This window comes from Rattus rattus, chromosome 1 (genome assembly GCF_011064425.1).
Source record: "Rattus rattus isolate New Zealand chromosome 1, Rrattus_CSIRO_v1, whole genome shotgun sequence".
Lineage (NCBI taxonomy): Eukaryota > Metazoa > Chordata > Mammalia > Rodentia > Muridae > Rattus > Rattus rattus.
In genome coordinates this window covers 140,199,603-140,217,661 of record NC_046154.1, presented here as the reverse complement: position 1 = coordinate 140,217,661, position 18,059 = coordinate 140,199,603, and the positions used below count along the sequence as shown (strand labels likewise).

At 40.1% G+C, this 18,059-nt stretch overlaps 1 protein-coding gene across 1 annotated transcript in view; it reads right to left on the bottom strand.

The window, feature by feature from the left end:
• Positions 1 to 6,972: 6,972 nt before the first annotated feature.
• Positions 6,973 to 18,059, bottom strand: part of Lypla1 (lysophospholipase 1) — a 28,752-nt gene continuing 17,665 nt past the window's right edge. Inside the window, exons 5-9 of the mRNA XM_032906381.1 lie at positions 17,602 to 17,672; positions 15,752 to 15,825; positions 13,371 to 13,472; positions 12,284 to 12,460; positions 6,973 to 8,620 (exon numbers count right to left, since the gene is read on the bottom strand). Coding sequence (XP_032762272.1) covers positions 8,567 to 8,620; positions 12,284 to 12,460; positions 13,371 to 13,472; positions 15,752 to 15,825; positions 17,602 to 17,672 — 478 coding nt within the window. The 3' untranslated portion in view covers positions 6,973 to 8,566. The remainder of the gene's footprint in view (positions 8,621 to 12,283; positions 12,461 to 13,370; positions 13,473 to 15,751; positions 15,826 to 17,601; positions 17,673 to 18,059) is intronic.

The window sequence follows — 18,059 nt, the reverse complement described above, 5'->3', positions numbered from 1 at the left end:
ACACGTGGTTTTCCTATTTCTAGTTTGTTGTTTCTATTGTAATTTGGTGTTGAGATGATTAGGTGTTATTTCTCCTAGTTTCCTGATGAAGGACTATATATTTCCCAACTTCCCTTATAGACTAAATCATTTTCACCCGTTTGGACAGTTAAACACATGGATGACAAGATGTCCCCTTGACGTGAATAAATAAATATGGTCTCACCTAAGGTCAAACCAAGCCCTTCTTCCTGCCTTCTCTCTATAGCTGGTAAAAACGAAATGAATCTAACACTATTAATGGTACATACACATGATTGGTTTAATATGTTGAGCCACTCTTACTTTCTGGATAGCCTAGAATTTTAAATATGCTCTTAGATTGGGTTTGCTTGTTTTTTAAGATTAAAAAAAATCTTTACTGATGGAGAATGGGATCTTGCAGTGTGGCCTTGGTAGCTGGTATTACTGGTGTCATAGACTGTTTTTTGTTTGTTTGTTTGTTTTTTCGGAGCTGGGGACCGAACCCAGGGCCTTACGCTTGCTAGGCAAGCGCTCTACCACTGAGCTAAATCCCCAACCCTGTCATAGACTGAGGGGTGTTCTTTCATGCAGTTTGACACAGGTGAAAAGTATTCTTGTAGGCAGGTCAGAATTACAATGTGAAAGTCTCAGTTGACTGCAGCACCTTATTTCTTTTATAAAGGACTTTTTAAAAAAAGAGTTATTATATCCAGAGTACACTGTAGCTGTCTTCAGACACACCGGAAGAGGGCATCAGATCTCATTACAGATACTTGTGAGCCACCATGTGGTTGCTGACAATTGAACTCAGGACCTCGGAAGCCATCTCTCCAGCCCGACTGCAGCACCTTATTTAGTCAATAAAACATTCCACTGAGTGGGAAACATGTTCAGAATGGCCAAGCACAAGAACTGCTATATAGGCAGGAAAAAAGCTGAAGGAGAAATGTAAAAAATAAAAATAAAAAAATAAAAAGAGTGGTTGGTTACTTTCTTTGTAAACTAGGACAGAGAGAATGATTTTAAAAGAAGTCAGCATTATGTTACGTTTGTGTGAGGACTGAGGATCGTGAATTTTACCAGTCAAACTGAAACTGGCTTATTTGGTAAGTCTGATCCCTCCTCCCCCTTCCAAATCTGGGAAGGTCAGATAAAGAGTTTTCAAAAAAACTTTGGGAGAAGTGGCTCCACTCTGACATATAGCCTGGTATTATGCCGGGCTCTAGTGCAGTTCAGACCACCCGAAAACAATGGTGCCTTGTGGGTTTCTCTTTAGCTGATAGAACTCAATCACTTCTTTAATCCCAGACTGAGTTTCCGCTATAGTGGGAATGGTGCAAATGTCTGTAATACCGAGTTCCCTATGTAGGAATAGCAGACACATCTTTACTAAGTTCTAAAAATAACACCCAATCACTGCTAAGTCTCATGTCAGCTGACTGCAAATGGCTGCCCTTTTCAAGTGTTTATTTTGGTTGTATTTTGCAGTGATTTAGGGGGGAAACTGACCATGAAGCAAGTAAGTAATGAGAGCTCAGGAGACCAGGCAAGGGGTTTAATTAAGCTCAGGGGCTCAGGTCTGGTAGGGTAAACCATCTGATCTTGGGCTTTTCTGGTTTTTTTTTTTTCTCTTCCCCCCTCTTTTCTTCCCCCACCCCCATCCTGTCTCTTAATGGATCCAAGCTCATTTTTTTTCTTCTATCTTCTTGGAGCCAGTCTGGGCAACTTGTATATTTATAGACATTTTGTTGATGTTTATCTATATTATCTAGGATTTTTGCAGCACTGAGGACTGGACTCATGGCTTCTTACATTCTATTCTATCCACAGCCTACTATTTTTACATAGAGTTGTTCATAGTATTCTAAAAATTATATCAGGCTGGACAGCTGGTTCAATGGTTAAGAGCACTGACTGCTCTTCCAGAGGTCCTGAGTTCAATTCCCAGCAACCTCATGGTGGCTCACAACCATCTGTAATGGGATCCGATGCCTTCTTCTGGTGTGTCTGAAGACAGCTACAGTGTACTTACATATAATAAATAAATAAATCTTAAAAAAACAAAAACAAGCAAAAAATTATTTCAGTAAGGATGCCAGGTAGTTTTTGACAACTTGATACAAGCTAAGTCATCTGAGTCAGGTTCAATTAGGAAAATGGTCCTTACACAATTGGGCTGTGGGCAAAGCCTGTGGGGCATTTTCTTAATGATTGATGGGGAGAGGCCAAGCTCACTGTAGGTAGTGCCATCCTGGGCAGGTGGTCCTGGGTTCTAAAACAAAGCAGGCTGAGCAACGCATGAGGAGCTGCACTCCTTCGTGGCCTCTGCGACAGTTCCTGCCTCCAGGTCTCTCTGAATTCCTGCCCTGACTGCTCTGTGATAGACTATATTACCTGGTGGTGTAAGCTGAACCTTTCCTGCTGTTGTCATGTGTTTCAGCACAGCAGTAGGAACCTAAGTCTTTATTTTCCTTAGTAGAAAAGCTGTTCAAAAAACCCTCTTTGGCTTGTTTGACTTTGTTCCTCCTCTAATCCTACTTCTTGTCTATCTCCTCTTTAACATTTCCTTCTAATAGCTTAAGTGTAACTGCTTGTAGTCTCCTGCCAAGTATGTTCTTCCAGAAAACTTTTCGCAGTGTCCCACAGGTAAGACACTGAGAGACCCTGCCCCTAAACGGGTTCTGACTGGTAAATAAAGATGCAGACAGCCAATGGCTGGGTAGGGCAGAGGTGGGACTTTTGGGATGCTCAGGCTGGGGACAGACATGAAGGAGGAGGAATGAGAGCCACCATGCTGGGGTGAGGTGGAGGAGAGGAGACACACCGTGCCTGAGAAGGTGCAGGTCAGAGAGCTTAGCTGCCATGTAGGCTAGGTCTGCCTGACTAGGTCTTGGGCAGCAATGATGGAATAATAGATTTTATTAAGTAATGACTTGAGAATATTAGAGGGAGGTGGATTAACCACGTGGAGGTTAGGAAGTGGCCCAGCCGTCGAGCTGTTTTAGGCTTATTAAAATATAAAGGCTGTGTTCCATGTGTCTTTCATTCGGGAACCCAGAACACTGGGGCAGGTAGCCACCAGAGAGATCAACTGAGTAGATTAATTGGGTTCTGCTACATAGCCAAACTTTTTTGAAACAACTATGCCGTTTGACATTCTCACCAGCACTGTAGTAGACATCCAATTTCTCTACGTATGTATCATACTTGGCATTATTATTTTTACATTTTCATTTATTCCTGTGTATATGTTCACATGCATATATTCACATGCACAACAGACAACTTTATTTCTTAATGTTTGGTTCTTTCCTTCCGGCATGTGGTGCCAGGGATTGAACTGAGCTCATCGGACTTGCAGCCAATGTACTTAGCTATTGAGCAATGTCACTAGCGCCATTACTATCATTTTACTTAAGAAGATCTAATAGGTATGCCAGTCTTTCTGTGGTTCTTACGATTGCTTTATGGTCTGTAATATCAATCAATCTTAACCATTTATGTAGCTCAGCGAAAGGTTTTTAAAAATTAGATTTTTTTAATGTTTAAAAAGCCATTTACATAATGTATATGATTGGTTATCAATAGTCTGCAAACATGTTTTGGAAGACAGGGTCTTTTTTTTTTTTTTTTTTTTTTTTTTTTTTTTTTTTTTTTCGAGTTGGGTTCAACCCAGGGCCTTGCGCCGCTAGGCAAGCGCTCTACCACTGAGCTAAACCCCCAACCCCGGAAGACAGGGTCTTGAACTCACAGAAATCCACCCAGCTCTTTGGGTTAAATGTGTGCCACCACCTCACGCTTGCTTGGCTTTTTCTCCTGGATAGGCTTGTTGAAAGAGCCGACTTTTTCACTTTTGTCCAAGGTTAAGGTTTAGAGGGAAATGCTCTGTCAATGGCTATCCATTTGCTCAACCCCTTGTGCTTTTGTAACTGTCGGCATTATTTTGTCCCGTTCATCTGAATGCTTATCTCTATCAATATGAATTTCTGGCACTATTTAGTCATTTCTAAGATGCCACACTTCACTTTCACATCATTGTTTCAGCCAGGCTCAGTTCTCTTGTCTTCCACATAAACTTTAAAGTACCTGTGTCTAACAACTCATTGGGACTATTTAGGAACTGCAATAAATTTGTGCCCCTATGTGGGGAGAGAGAAGCCATTTACTATGCAAAATCTTCCAATTTCTGCTAATCAGTTTTTTTGGTTTTTTTTTTTTTTTTTTGAAGGTAAAATACAGGATGACATTATATTGGCAAAGGTCCATGTGGTGACACCTTCTTTGGTTGGGATTACCAAGATGGTGCAGGACATTGTCTATCAAGAGGTAGGAGGAATGTGTGGCTATTTTCTACCTCTTATAAAGTCACTGTGATCGCAACATACGGTTCTCAGCCTGATGGCTAATCCTGAGCATGTCACAAAAGTCCTCCCTCCAAACATCATTCTGTTTTTGTGATGGTTGTTAACCTGACAGAAATAAGGATAATCAGCCAGACTAGCCTCTGGGCAAAACCCCACTACTACTACTCCCCAGGCAGGGGGATGTGGAACTGCATAAAGCAGAACAGCTATTGAGCACTGAACGCAATGTGACCAGCTCCCTTTAAATCTGTTGTGTCTTCCACACTAGAGTGGACTGCAGCTTAGAACTGCGATTTGAAACAGTCAAACTATTTCAGCAACAGGAAACCGAGAGTTGAATTCTAATATATGAACCTCATCCCATCCACAGCCTGATCCACAAACTCCACATGTTAGATGTCCATGTCTGCTGCTGTTACTTTGTAGAAGTTTTTGACCTCCAAATCCTGTGATTTATATTTATTTGTTTGTAAGAAACTGTGAATGATGATTTAATTTTTATTCCTACAAACTAATTGCTAGTATATAATCTCTAAAGTGGTAAACCTAACAAAAATGTCTGAATTAAAAGTGCATGTGGGAGCCAGTGAAGGGTGTTGGCTCCCCAGAAGCTGGAGTTACAAGGAATTGTGAGCTGCCAGACATGGAGTCCTGGGATTTGAACTTGGGTCTTCTGGAATACCAAGTACTCTTAACTGAGCTGTCTCTACACCACACATTGTGCATATTTTAAATAGTCACTATTTGAACATACCCTGAATCAGTCCCAAACTAAGACAATGCCTGTTCATTCTTTTCTGAAAACCACTTTTGTACTTCAGTCCATTCTATGGCATTCTGTCTATCTGGCCCACTTTTGACATTTGAGTCTTTCAGGTGTTTTTGCTACTTTTCCACAGAGATCTTTCACTGGCGTGGCTGATTTTCACCACATCCCCACTCCCTCCAAATCTGCATTTTAATGCTGTTTCTCCCTGCTGTCTTTAATATTCTCAGACACTAACCCCAGAGTCTATTTCTTCAGTTCTTGGTATCTCATCACCATATACTTTCGTCATGGGCACTCCCTCGCGGCAAGTTCTATATGGTTTGAGGGTGCTCACTTCTAATAGGGCTAAACATATGGAACTCTCCACAAAGCATTTTTAAATGTCTACCTCTTCCACATGCCCGAGTGCCCTGATTTTAATTTATAAGTTTATGCATTGCCTATATGTATTACATATATATATACATTACATATATATCAGATTTATAATACATATTATAAATTTAAGACCAACATGCATGTGAAAACAAGTTTCTTGTTAAAGAATTTCAGAAGGACAATTTCTCCCCTTTTACAATTCAGTGTAAAAGAGACCAGTGGTCCTTTATTTGTTGTTGTTGAAAGCAAGGTCATTTTACTGGTTCACCTTGTATAGAACCTCCAGAGGATCATGACTTTGTAGTGGTGGATATTTCTGCATCTTTCCTCATCTGCCCAAAGTTAAATGTGCCACATGATCTGTTTCATTAAACCTCTAAGGCTCTGGAGATCACAATTTCTGCACGGTGTAATGATTTGCATCATAATCTGACTCAGCATTTTAAAGGTGTTTCGTAATATATGAACTATACCTTTGTTTAAAACATATTACCCCATTGGGGCTGGGGGTGTGTGTACAGATAACGATGGTAAACACCATAGAGTTAGGCGAATTAATCTGAGTGCCAACAGTTCTAGTCCCAGGCACAGCTTACCTCCGCACTTTCTCCTTGTTCAGTTTTTAGGTATCTTTACAAAACTGAAATGTTTTTATTAGGAGTGTGGCAAGGGTCACATACATTTCTTTCCAAAAAGTAATTTAAGACATACTGCAAAAGCTGGCAAAATTCTGCTGTTTATGACTACAATTAATTAAGCATGGAATGTATTTTTTAAAAAATACAGTTGATGAAATACATATCAATACCTGAAGTTAGGGATGTTATTCAGCGGACTGTTTTCCTAGTGCATACATAAGTACCTGGGTTTAATCTTCAGCATTGCATGAACAAGTAATTAGAAAATATAACGTAAGCTGGGTATGGTGGCCCACACCTGTAAGTATTGTGGAAGCTGAGGCAGGAGGACTGCTGTGAGTTCCAGGACAGCCAGAAGTATATTACAAGACCTTACTTTAACTCAGAAATAAAAACCACAGGAAATGTGGTGCTGCTTTGCAAGGTAAATCTGCAAGACTGGATGCTAGAAATGACAGTATTTTTGCTACACTTCTCAGATGGCATTAGTTGTTTTTTTTGTTGCTGTGATACAACAGTAGCCAACATCAATGTATAAACATAAAGAGGGGCTTATTTTGGCTGACTATTCTAGGGGTTAAATGTATATCGAAACACAGTGGCACACATCTGTAATCCCAGCACTGGGAGGCAGAGGCAGGTGAATGTGTGAGTGGTGGGTTAGCATGATTAGTTATTTTTCTGTTGCTGTGATACATCACCACGACCAAAAGCAATTTAGAAGAGTTTATTTAGGCAAGTTCCAGGCCAGCAGGGGTATGTAGTAAGATCCTATCTTAAAAAAAAAAAAAAAGAAAAGAAATAGTACTATATAAAACAATTGATAAAGCCAAAATTAAATTTTATTTCACATTGATAGAAACTGTGAAAAACATGACATTTTCCCACATTACAGCACACAAATTCAACGGAATATTTCTTACCCCAAATAAATTTTTACAGATACAATAACTGAAGTAAATGTATGCTCTTCAAAGTAAAGCAAAATAGTAAATGATTGTTTGAAGTTGTTTTAAATCTAGACATAAACAATCGGCTTCATTGTTAACACTCTATCTTGGACACACCAAATGACCCCACATCAGTTAGCTCCTGTTTACAAAGATGCTTCCTTCTTCTTGGTCGGTTGAAAAACAGCAGGAAAAGAAACCGTTCAGAAATAACCATAATTTTTGTAACATATTCAACTGTGTGGAAACAGTTATAAATATGGGTTTATATATGTGGGTTCTAACCAGTCCTTATTATCCATAAATTAAATAATTTTCAGCAGTATTTTGAACATGTTGATGATTTAAAATCAAATGATTGTTATTTTAATATTTGCACAGGAGACTGATTATCAAAAGCTCCTTTACTGAAGATGAAAATTTCAAATTAGTATGTTACCCAGTGAAAATAAAACAAGTTTGACTGCTCATCTTGAACAGTATTTGGTTTTAAGCATAACATGTACAGAAAATGTAAACTTAAACTCTGCTATGTTTAAGAAATTATATTCTAAAACCAGTCACAAGTATTTCTAAACACGCTAAGATATTATTTACCCTTTAAGTTTTTATAGAAAAATAAAACCACAGAATTAATGACCAGCACTGAAGATTCTGGTCTGAAGATTGTTATTTGAAATATGTACGCTTAAGTAATGTGTGGTTTCTTTTCATATTACCTATATTGGAAATACTGTATGTCTGTGTTTCAGAATGTCAAAATAATATATAATGACAGATTTTTCTTTATGACAGGGAGGCAATATTACTTTTCTATGGAAACCAAAAAGAATCTACCTTTTTCTTCTTGAAAGGAGAAAAGTTACATCGAAGGGGGGAAGCCTGGTCCCCCAGTAGCAGGGCAATTAATTGCAGAGAGCAGTATTACTTTTGACACTTAAGAGCACGATCCCTATGGTCAGGGATGATGTAATACCATCTTAGGTATCCCAGTCACGTATGTGTGAATACAAACAGAAACACAGACACTGCGTGGTGACTCAACACTTGTGGAGTAAAACTATAGTCTAACTCATAGAATTAAGAAGTCACTTACATCTTAACAGCTTGTTTAGACCTGAACAAAGTTTCAGAGAGCATACTAGTAATTGAAATGATGTAATAAAACTCTGCTTGTGTTATCTTATTTTGCTGAATTAATTTGAGACAAAGAAGCTAGTTGCTTCACTTACCTACTGTAATACTAGTATATTCTGAGTTGTATTATACAAATATATGCATAGAAACGTAAAAGGATCATACATTTCCCATGAGGGAGACATCATTTAGTCTGTCTCATTGGTATGTATTTGCAAAACATTTTAACACTGCAAACATTAGCAGTTTTATGATCAGTCATGGGGAAAGGTTTATACTCCACTACTGTGATGCTGGTGAACGTCTACTCAAGGCCTCTTAGTGACGTCAATCAATTGCAGGTAGGAGCTTATCAATGAAGTACTTGACATCCATCATTTCCTGTTTGGAAAAAATGATTTATTAACAGCTGAGTTAGAAACTACATTTCCAAGAATGACACTAATAAAATCCATGCGGTGAGGATGTTTTACTGCTACAGTCAAAGGAAATGTAAGAAAGTCGAGGCACCAATAGAAATCTCTTAACATTTCTTAGGATCTAGTTCTGTGCAAAGTCTGTTTTCTGATGCATAAATAAAACACTGGGGATTCAGGAGGGTCAGAATGCTGCTCCCTATCCAGAGAGCTTTCAGTGATGTCTACTTACTGACAACTGAGCACTAGCAAAAGAGCTTCGCTTTCTGCTTTCCTCATTAAAATGAAATGATGCATAGCTCATCTTTTTTGCAATGCATGCCTTTCATGAAGAATTACATACAGCTACACATCTGAAACAAAGTATGTAAGGCAGACCTTGGGATAGATGAAGGTCGCTTTCTCCTGGAAGCCTCCTAGGTCTTATATTTTTGGTTGTGAGCCTAGCCTTTAATGGCTGAGCCATCTCTCTAGCCCAGCCTCCTAGGTCTTAATCCATTTCCCCCTTTCCTAAGTCTCTGGCCTTCACTGGCCAACAAGCTAGCCATGCAGTGAACTTCCAACCTTGTTTCTGCATCGCTGAGAAGAGCCACCATATGAAAGCCATCTATTTTACAGCACTCTGAAGCCCTACCTAACAGTTTCCTGTAATATTCCAACCTCATCCTTCCACTCTGCTCATTCAGCTCAACGTCCTCCAGAGCCAGCATAGGCACTCATTTACGTGCACGGTACTCAGGGTCTTCAGGCATTCCTGAGTCTCCCTACTCTTCATTATTCAACAGTTCCTCCTTTCATGGTAGAGTGGGGATGGAGGGCTCTGTAGGATCCAAGGCACACTGGCCTTTTGGGGTACGTCATATTATTATCCACTTCCTTTGTGCCTAAAGCAAGTGATTTAACCTTACTTGGAGATTGTACAACAGTGGACTATAACCCAGAGATTAGCCATCAATCAAATTTTATTCTAGGCCATTACAAGTACCCTAAATCCATCCAGGTCTTTCTCATCTAAGTAATTATATCTTCTACTTCATCCTGAAGACAAAAAGCATGTAATGTAAGCTCCCAATAACTCTGCCCGTCTTGACAACTCCTTATAATACTTGTCCAATCCTTTTCTATCTCAACTCAGAATGTTCTCCTCTTTTAAGGTAGCAGAATCCAGCTATGGTTCCAGATGACATACGAGCTAAGATATCCCCTGATCTTTATCACTTCCTACTCACAGATGTCTTTCTCCCATTTCATTAAAAAAGAAGACTCCCAATCGTTCTTCCTATTTAAAATGTGTTATCTTCTGTAAGACAGAGTTAAGGTGGTCTAGAGTTACAACCAGTTCAATCTGGTCTTAAAAGCAAAGTCTTTCTGTCCCAGCCTCCTAAGTGCTGGGATTGCAGAAGTGTGCAACATTATTTCAACAAACTTTTTTTTTTTAAAAGTTAAATGCTTTGAAATTCTTTTTCTTTTGTAATTTTATTTTATTACTTTATATCCTGCTCACTGCCCCTTCCCAGTCACCCCTTCCCACAATCCTTCCCCTCAACAAAACTTTTAAAAAGAGATCTACATATACTGTGTGTGCCCTCATTCCCTTTCATTAATTTCGGCCTCCCCTCCTCCTCGTTGCAGTGAACTGGTCCTTACACCTACTTTATGGTGGCATATTTGGTAATCAAGTGAGCTACAAATCCTTAGCCCCTTTGCTACCTCCTGTCCTATCCATAGAATTAACCTAAATATACTACTGGATTCTGCCTCCCCTGGTTCAGAATCTAGACATCTCGCTTCAATAGAAAATAGCTTACTGCTACCTAGAGAACATGTCCTTCCTCTGCACACCATGTACATTTCTGTAAGAGACGAGTCCTTACTCCCTTTATGATCTACCCTCTCCTTTCTCTCTCCCACGCCTGTCCTCCCCACCCCCTACCCCAGGCTGGCCAGAGTAATTTTGAACTTCTGACCTGCTTCCACCTTTCAAGTGTTGAGATTACAGCTGTGCCATCATGCTGTGTGTACATTTGAGGTGGTTTGAATATGCTTGGCCCAGGGACTGGCACTATTAGGAGGAATGGCCTTATTAGAGGAAGCTCATCTCTTGTGGGTGTCTGCTTTAAGAACCTCATCCTAGCTGCCTGGAAGCCAGTCTTTTCTTTGCCTTCGGAACAACATGTTGTTGCTGTAAAATTATTTAAAAAAAAAAAAAATGTTCTCTTTTACCCCGCACTGGTCTGGCACTGTAGTGCCCCAAGATATCTGGTAGACATCTTCATCTCAGACAGCAAAGCCTCTCACCTGCTCTGCTCCATCCCATACCACACTGCCATGGCTTCTCTCTGAGCCTGGCAGCAATCTCCCTACCCATCTAGTTCCCAAGGCAGGTTGCCATGCCAGACATACACGTCTCCAGCCAGCACACCCTGTCTTGAATTCAATTAAATTGCCACATGAAAGAACACACAGCACAATAAGTTCTGATCCAATTGATAATACGTAATTTGCTCACCCAGACACACAAAGCCCTGTTCATATCCATCCCTTAAGAACATTCATAACAATCTGTAAAGGTGCAGAGAGGAATCTTAACATCAGCCTCCATGGTCTCTCTGCTGTTTCTTCTGCCTCGCTCCAGTCTCCTCCCCTCTCTAAAACTTCTCTGCTGCCCATCTTCCTTCTCGTCCAATGACAGCCTCGTTCTATCTTGTACCTGCCTTCACCTGTATGACATCCTACACCATGTAGAACTCTCAGCTCTGCCTGCACTGTCTGCCTAGATGCTGCCATGCTCCTGCCTTGAAGATGGTGGACTGAACCTGTAAGCCAGCACCAGTTACATGTTGTCCGTGCAAGAGTTACCTTGGCCGTGAAGTTTGGTCACAGCAGTAAACTCATAACTAAGACAACATCACAGGAAGCACAAAGTGCATGGAACCCTCTGTCCCAGTAGGCCCACTCTACCAAGTGACAGTTGCATTTGCCTGTCAGCCACCTAGTTCCTTTACCTGCACACTTGGTATGGACATCCTGCCTCCCCACACAGTCTAGCTATCTCACATCACGGTCTCTGTGCCTTTTAAGATAAGTTTTATTTCACTCTTTTCAAGTTTTTTAGGGTAGTCTAAAAGAGCAACCTACAAATACAATAACACACACCCCAATCTATTCTGTCAGTAGCTATTTGGTTATGTATATTTTCTTTTATTAAACTTTAATTATGATAACTTAAATTTTACTAAATAAGAAGGCATATTTATAAATTGGGTTTCTGGAGGGCTAGGTATGGTGGCTCACACCTTTGATCCCAGCACTTCAGAGGCAGAGACAGGTGGATCTAGGCTGTCTACAAAGTGAGTTCTGACAGCCGAGGCTGTATCGAAAAATTTGTCTTGAAAAACCAAAAAATTAAAGATAAATAAGTAAATGATCATTGGATTATGTTCAACGCTCATTTGTAAAAGGTGATAAGGTTTTTTAAATTTAATTCAATAAGATATTAAAAAATTTGTTAATCTGATTCAACAAGAATTCATTAACTCCTTTAAATCACCAACATCCAACATCTTGGAAATATAACATGGAAAAAATTAAAATAGTGGCTCCACTCACTGCTTCCAGAGACACCTACCTGCTGACATGAGCTGTGCATCATGCCTTCATAGACTTTGAAGGTTACATTGGCTGGATTTACCAATGCTTTTAGTCTTTCAACAGTAAGAGAACCAAACATTAGGGGAACTAAAGGGTCACTGTCTCCATGACACTGGAGAACAGAAATATCTCGATTAGCACTATTGATAGGCCCCTGGAAAACAAACACAAAAGCACTGTTAGGTATCAAGTACATAAAGCGCCGTGGCAGAGTCTTAAAACCTATAGATATGAGTGCATGTGCTATTACTCATAACTCCATCAAACATCTTGGCCAAGTAGAGCCCCCCTCTATTATTGTACCCCCGACATCTTTAAACGTGGCATATGGGATCACATTGCATGTACTATAATAACAATCTATATGTATGCACACTGAAAAGCTACCACATGGCAAAAAGACTAAGCTCTGGGTTAGTACTGAATGCGGCTGTGGCACATATTGGTACATCTGCAATCCCAGCACTTGGGAGCTGGGCTAAGGGGTCACAGATTTATGGTCAACCTGGGCTATACTGCCTCAAGAGCAAACGATGGCGACTGGAACACAGCAGTGATGTACCTGACCAACAATGTTAATCCCCAGAAGTGACAAAAAAGTAAAATTCTGCTGCCAAATGCTATATTAAATATTTAAAATATAAACTAGAATGTGTGTTCTTAGAATGCATCTTAGAATGTATCAAATAATTAAATATAAGACAGGATAATAAGCTTATTCTACTCTAAGTCACAGAAAGGACATACAGATCAAGTGTAGTAATACGTCACAAAGGTCTACAGAAATATCTTAAAATACAATGCCTGATGTAAGCCATGAACTCCGGGTTGGCTCACCAATTGAAGAAAGGGACCACTGTAGTGTGACACGTCTACCTGAGGGGAGGCTGTGTGTGGAGTGCAAACAAGGAATATGAGAATTTTATTTCTCACTCAATTTTCTATAATCCTAAAACTTCTTAAAACATAAAAAGCTCATTATTAAAATAAAAAAGAGGACTTGCTCCTAAGCATCTGCTAACTCCTAGCTCTGTAATCTTGTTTATGCACACCATGCAGGCTACCTGTGAAAACGAAGCCCGAAGTGGAAGCCAGCAACTGAGTGCAGTGACACCAGCCAGTTTCTGCTGTGTGGTGAGAGCAGTGTATAAAGATAAGGCGCCTCCCTGGAACAGAAGCAGGGAGTTAACCGGAGCAGTTCTGCCAAGAGCATGTTAGAGATTCTTATTAGCAATGTCCATAGAAAAGATACTGTGTGAGCAATGCTAAATCCAACCGGGTAAGAATGAAGTATATATTCAAAATGTATGAACCTTATCTCCAAGAAAACATAACAATGCAGATTTTCACATACAGATTGGCTAAAAAATGGTTTGAATTTATAGTTTTCATATTCCTCTCTTAGATATAAACTCAAAATCTAATTTTAAATTATTTCCCCAAAACAAGAATTAAAATAATACAGATGGTGTGTACCAGACTCCTTAGGATTCACTCACATAACTCACAATACACCGTGTTGGGAACTGTAATTCTGTCATCCATCTAGATGCCACTACCCTGACCAGGCCCCCAACTTGCTCCCCAACGTGGAGCTATGGGAGACTTTCTGACCCCAGCAGTGATGTTCTTTCTCTCAGGACATCTGTGGAAAGTGGAATTCAGTTACTTCTGGGCCGCCCCTGCATGGCTGGAAACGCAGCAGGTAAGCCTAGAGCTGTACAGCTTATATGCCAGTGGTTGGTAGAAAGCAAACAGAGAAACAGAGAAACAGAGAAAAATGAAGATGAGACGTCCTGACTGTCTTCCAAACAGACCCTGTTTCCTGACTTGTAGTTTTATTTTCCATTTCCTTGATATAATGATGCCTCAGACTTATAACTGACTTCTTGCCGAAGGCTTTCAGAACTGTTTTCCTTAGGTGTACAGGGTGTTAGTGTGAAGACCAGAGGTTGAAGTCCAGTCTCTTCCACAGTTGCATTCCACCTTACTTTCTGAGGCTCGCATGGGTCATGCTCAGAGGCTTGGGGGCGGGGCGGGGTGGGGGTGAGGAGGGGTGTCGGGTAGCCTGTCATCACTTCTCCAGCACTGGGGCTATGGAGGTTTGCTGCGCACTCAGCGCTCTTGCAGGTTCACAAACCCGCACCTTGTGGTTGCACGGAAAGCACTTTACTGCCTGAGCCATCTCCCCAGCCTAGGAATTAATTTCTGTAGGCTGTGATCGGTATCAAATGACATAACTTTGTGTATATTATACTTTAAATAAAGCATTACTTTTTGACCTTATCATGTGTGTGGACGTATATTGTATAGCTAGACAAAAACACCTATCAATAACACGTTTTGTTTTTTTTTAAGATTTATTTATTTATTATAGATGAGTACACTGTAGCTGTCTTCAGACACACCAGAAGAGGGCATCAGATCTCTTTACAGATGGTTGTGAGCCACCATGTGGTTGCTGGGAATTGAACTCATGACCTCTGGAAGAGCAGTCGGGTGCTCTTAACCGCTGAGCCATCTCTCCAGCCCTCAATAACACGTTTTTATAAATTATGTTTTAAAACAATTTATTTTCATGCTTTGTGCATTGGTGTTTTATGTATGTCAGATCCTCTGGAGCTGGAGTTATAGAAAGTTGTAAGTTGCCATGTAGGTGCTGAGAATTGAACCTGGGTTCTCTGGAAGAGCAAGTTCTCTTAATCAATAACACCTTCTTAAAATACTAACCTTATTACTGCAATTATTACCTTCTATTGAGTTTTACTGTCACAAATGATTCCAGAATTTTGACATTTCTCATAGCAAGTTATTGAGGCGATAAGGAACTAGAGCATTCTGAGACCAGGAGCTACATGAAAACTGGAGAGTAAACACCTAACTTCGAGGTGTGGATACAGAGCTTTTTGTTCAGCTTGGGCTAGGACCTAGAGCAAGCACTAGCCTCACAAAACAAACCAGGAAGAATCTACCGTAGGAACCTAGGCACTTACACTTCTTCTCCTACAGTCCTCGTTCACTGACAGAAGTCTGAGCGCAGTGTATTGTGATTATAAAGGACATTATAGCCAGGGCTACATAGTGAAACCCAGTCTCAACACCAAAAACATGAAACAACAACAAAACCAAAACACCCCAAAGTACATTCTAGGTCCCAATCAATTATTTAATGAATCAATTTTGAAAGCAATCTAAAAGACAAAGGCAACTGTGATAAGAAACTAGGAAAGGCAAGAATGAATGAATGAATGAATGAATAAATAGAAGTGTGTTGGGCAGAAGTTATTTCCAGTCCAACCCAACTTAATTCAGTTAATGAGCTTAATGCAAGGTAGCTAAGGTTCTGTAACAGTTCCAAATAAGGAACTCTTCCAGAGAAATGGAATTGAGGTTGCATTCCTGTCAGTAAATATGCTGATGGTATGAACATGCCAATCTGACTTACCTGAGAAAATCCTCCCAAAATAATTCTGTTAGAAGGAATGCCATTCTTCACTTCTTGATCTATCAAGGCTTTTACTAAAAGAAAAGTATCACACACACTTTCTAAGTACACAAAGATGACTATTTGAAAATAAGTAACAAAGGTAAAGCATCTTAAAGACAAATGAGTACAAATACGAAGTGGCAGGTAGTTTCATGATTGGACTCCTCAGACTACAGGTGCCGCACAGCTCAACACTGTAATAGCTTCGTGTCATATAGTTTCTCTTCACAGAGAGATCTATGTCCTGTTATGGTTGATTCTCATGTGCATTTCTACTTCTCTCTTCAATAAACTAAATGGAAATTAGGTAAAACTTGTTATTTTAAAATCGTATACATTTAAAGGTTATGCAGCTTATAACTTTATAGTGTGTAAAATCACTGGTCATGTTTCTAAAAACCACATTACTTTTCCCTGTAAGTCAAATGGCAACCGTAACTGTTCTTTCTCTCTCCCTGTCTGCCTAGCTGAGTCCTTGACCCTCATTCTCTTCAGTATTTGAGAGGAAAACCCTGACCAACTCTACTGTCATAAGAGACTCACTAAAGCAGGGCTTACTTCACCAGGACAGTTCCGTAATCTTCCACAGGCTCCAACACACTAACATAAAACCTTAGCTCTAGGATTCTAGCGTTAATATTCATCCTGATATCTAAAACGTCCGTGATCATGGTTTCACACCCCAAATAGCTCATGCGCGTTGACTGTATGTCCTCTATTTCATATTTTAAAGATTTTTTTAAATAGAATAAAAGAATTTTTCTGGATTCGGGGGTTTTTTAATCTATTTTGGAAAACTTTGAATAAATATAAAAGTAGAAAGAGCAGCTCATGTATGCAGCTCCAAGATTCTGTGGTTCCCAATTCTCAGCTGGGCTGGTTTCTAATGCGGCCCACAAACAGCAGTCGGCATATATTCTAAGTCATTTCAGGGCATTGCACTGTATGAAACACCAAGGCTGCTCTAACCCCCACATGCATCTAAACATAAGAAAAGGCTGCTGCTGTGTAGCTCTTAAGAACTGTGTCTCTCAGTTATAGGAAATGTCCAGCTGGTGAGGAGCTCTGTGACTAATCGGTGCCATTGCCACTTCACTAATACCAACTGTCACTTTAACTGTACCTTTACAGTGTTACATTCTTAGGTCATCATTACTTCAAGCCTCTTTAATGACTACATACAACTGTTAAACAAAGTTCTATTTTGTCCGTTGCCTATGTACTTTTGTTTTGAAACATGAGTTTGCTGTGCAATCTAGGTTGGCTTGTCTCTTACAACAATCGTGCCTCCGCGTTCCACAAGTTGAGATTATAGATGGGCACCGACATACTCAGCTTTGCCACGCCCATCAAAACAAAGTCTCTCCACAGCAGAGCTCAAGGTGGATGACCACCAAAGACTGTAGATAGAGAAAGTGGACCTAGACCTAGTGGTGGTGCTACATGCTTTAATCCCTGCACTCAGGAGGCAGGGCAGGTGGATTTCTGAGTTCCACGACAGCCAAGGCTATAGAGGAAAACCAGGAGGAGCGGAGAGAGAATATAGAAGGTGGTGGCAAAGGAGAGAGTGATCAGAATGGAGACAGTGGGCTGGGGACGTAGCTCAACGGTAGAATGCCTGGATAGTATTTATGAGACCCTAGGTGAGCCCCCAGCATGGCAAAGGGAAGAGAAGGGAAGGCATAGAGGGATTGGTTCTGAACACACAACCAGGTCACACTTAATCAAATATTTAATCAAAATTTAACTACTGAATCTACTAAAATACTTAGGAGTTTTTTGCCTTTATAAACATTTTTGGTACTCACCAGTTTCTGCCGCCTGCTTAATTCCAGATTCATCCTCCTGGGAATCTGGTGAAAGTCCAATAATATCAAACCTAGAATACAAGCAAAAGTGTGAAATTCCCAAGTAATCAATAAAAAATACTATTTTAGAAAACTGAAAAAAAGAGAGCTAAGGAAAAGGAACTATTTGATTCTAAAAGCCCAAACCTGGCACATATGTTTACTGACATCAAGGTAGTTTACAGAGAAATTACAAACTGTAGAACTCTCTGGAGAATGAGGCTCAGTTTAAAATGTGCTGGCTACAATGAACTGAAATATGTGAAGCTGACATTCTGTATGTTCCTTATACTCAAAGTGGACACAGGTTCTAACATTAAACGGTCAGAGTCACACACCTGCAACATCTCAACAACCTAGACCGTACTTAATCCAATCTTACACTCAAGGAAGGACTTCAGCCAACAAAGCTAAGGTCT